The sequence below is a fragment of the Typopeltis vanoorti genome, chromosome 8 (genome assembly GCF_054136105.1).
Source record: "Typopeltis vanoorti isolate ZY-2024b chromosome 8, IOZ_Tvanoo_1.0, whole genome shotgun sequence".
In the NCBI taxonomy this organism is placed as follows: Eukaryota; Metazoa; Arthropoda; class Arachnida; order Uropygi; family Thelyphonidae; genus Typopeltis; species Typopeltis vanoorti.
Genome location: NC_143556.1, coordinates 35,034,431 through 35,035,620, shown reverse-complemented (window position 1 = coordinate 35,035,620; position 1,190 = coordinate 35,034,431). Strand labels below are relative to the sequence as shown.

At 34.8% G+C, this 1,190-nt stretch overlaps 1 protein-coding gene across 1 annotated transcript; it reads left to right on the top strand.

The window, feature by feature from the left end:
- Positions 1–251: 251 nt before the first annotated feature.
- LOC150103923 (zinc finger MYM-type protein 1-like) lies at positions 252–950 on the top strand. Its single transcript, XM_090397098.1, has one exon. It carries the CDS (start codon positions 252–254, stop codon positions 948–950), a length of 699 nt encoding a protein of 232 aa, XP_090253224.1.
- The last annotated feature ends 240 nt before the right edge of the window (positions 951–1,190 follow it).

The following is a 1,190-nucleotide window of genomic DNA, read 5'->3' as shown; positions in this document are numbered from 1 at the left end:
ATACACTCCCAGTAACGGTAATTTTTTGAAGTTTGTTGAATATTTAGCTCTCTTTGATCCTGTAATAAAAGAACATGTACGTAGTGTCAAAAGTCAAGAAATAATGATTTAGGAAAAGATATTCAAAATGAGCTTATGCAAATCTTGGCAAAAGCTAAAAAAATAATATCTTATCCCTTGTAAAATCGGCAAAATATTATTCAGTCATCTTGGATTGCATTCCGGACGTTAGCCATATTGAACAGCTGACAATGATTGTACGTTTTGTTGATATTGTCATTCCATCAAATAGTGAGATGTCCAAACCTCAGGTAATAGCAAGAGAGCATTTTTTAGGATTTGTTCCTCTAGAGGAAACTACAGGTTCATTCATAACAGAAACTTTAATTGAACATCTAAGGCAAATGGAATTACCGATCGAGAATCTCCGTGTTCAAGGATATGATAACGGAAGTAATATGAAGGCCAAAGAAAATGGTGTTCAAAAGAGAGTTCTAGATATAAATCCTCGGGCCTTCTTTATTCTTTGTAGCTCACTCTCTTTAAATTTAGTGGTCAATGACGCTTCCAGGTGTTGTTTAGATGCAACCAGCTTCTTTACTTTACTTCAACAGATTTATACCCATTTCTCTGCATCTATTCATCGTTGGCGAATTCTTTCTACTTGTATTTCGGACTTGACTATTAAACCGTTGAGTAACACAAGATGGGAGAGCCGTATCGACGCTTTAAAATCACTAAGGTATCATCTTGTCAGTATATATGATGCACTCATGCAAATTTTTGATGATCCCAGATTAAATAACTCAACTGGAAATACTACCCGACATGAAGCAAAAGCCCCTGCCGATTCCATTTGTAAATTTAAGTTCATGGTATCCCTTGTCGCGTGGTACAACATCCTTTATGAGGTAAATATTTCAAGCAAAATGATAGAGAAAAGAGGCTGATTTTAATTGTTACGAAGCAACTACAAGTAACTAAAGAATACCTTCTAGAATGTAGAACTGATAAGGGTTTTGAAAATATTTTGACTGATGCTGTTGAAATTACAAAAGAACTGGAGATTCAACCGCATTTTGAAATAGAAAGAAACCGAAAAAGAAGACAAAGACGGCAGTTCGAATATAAATATCAAGATGAGGCTTTGCAAGATCCTCAGCAGAAGTTCAAAATAGAATTTTACTATT

Bases quoted from the DNA above. Each gene is read 5' to 3' on its own strand.
- LOC150103923 (XM_090397098.1), top strand. From the start codon at position 252: ATGATTGTACGTTTTGTTGATATTGTCATTCCATCAAATAGTGAGATG.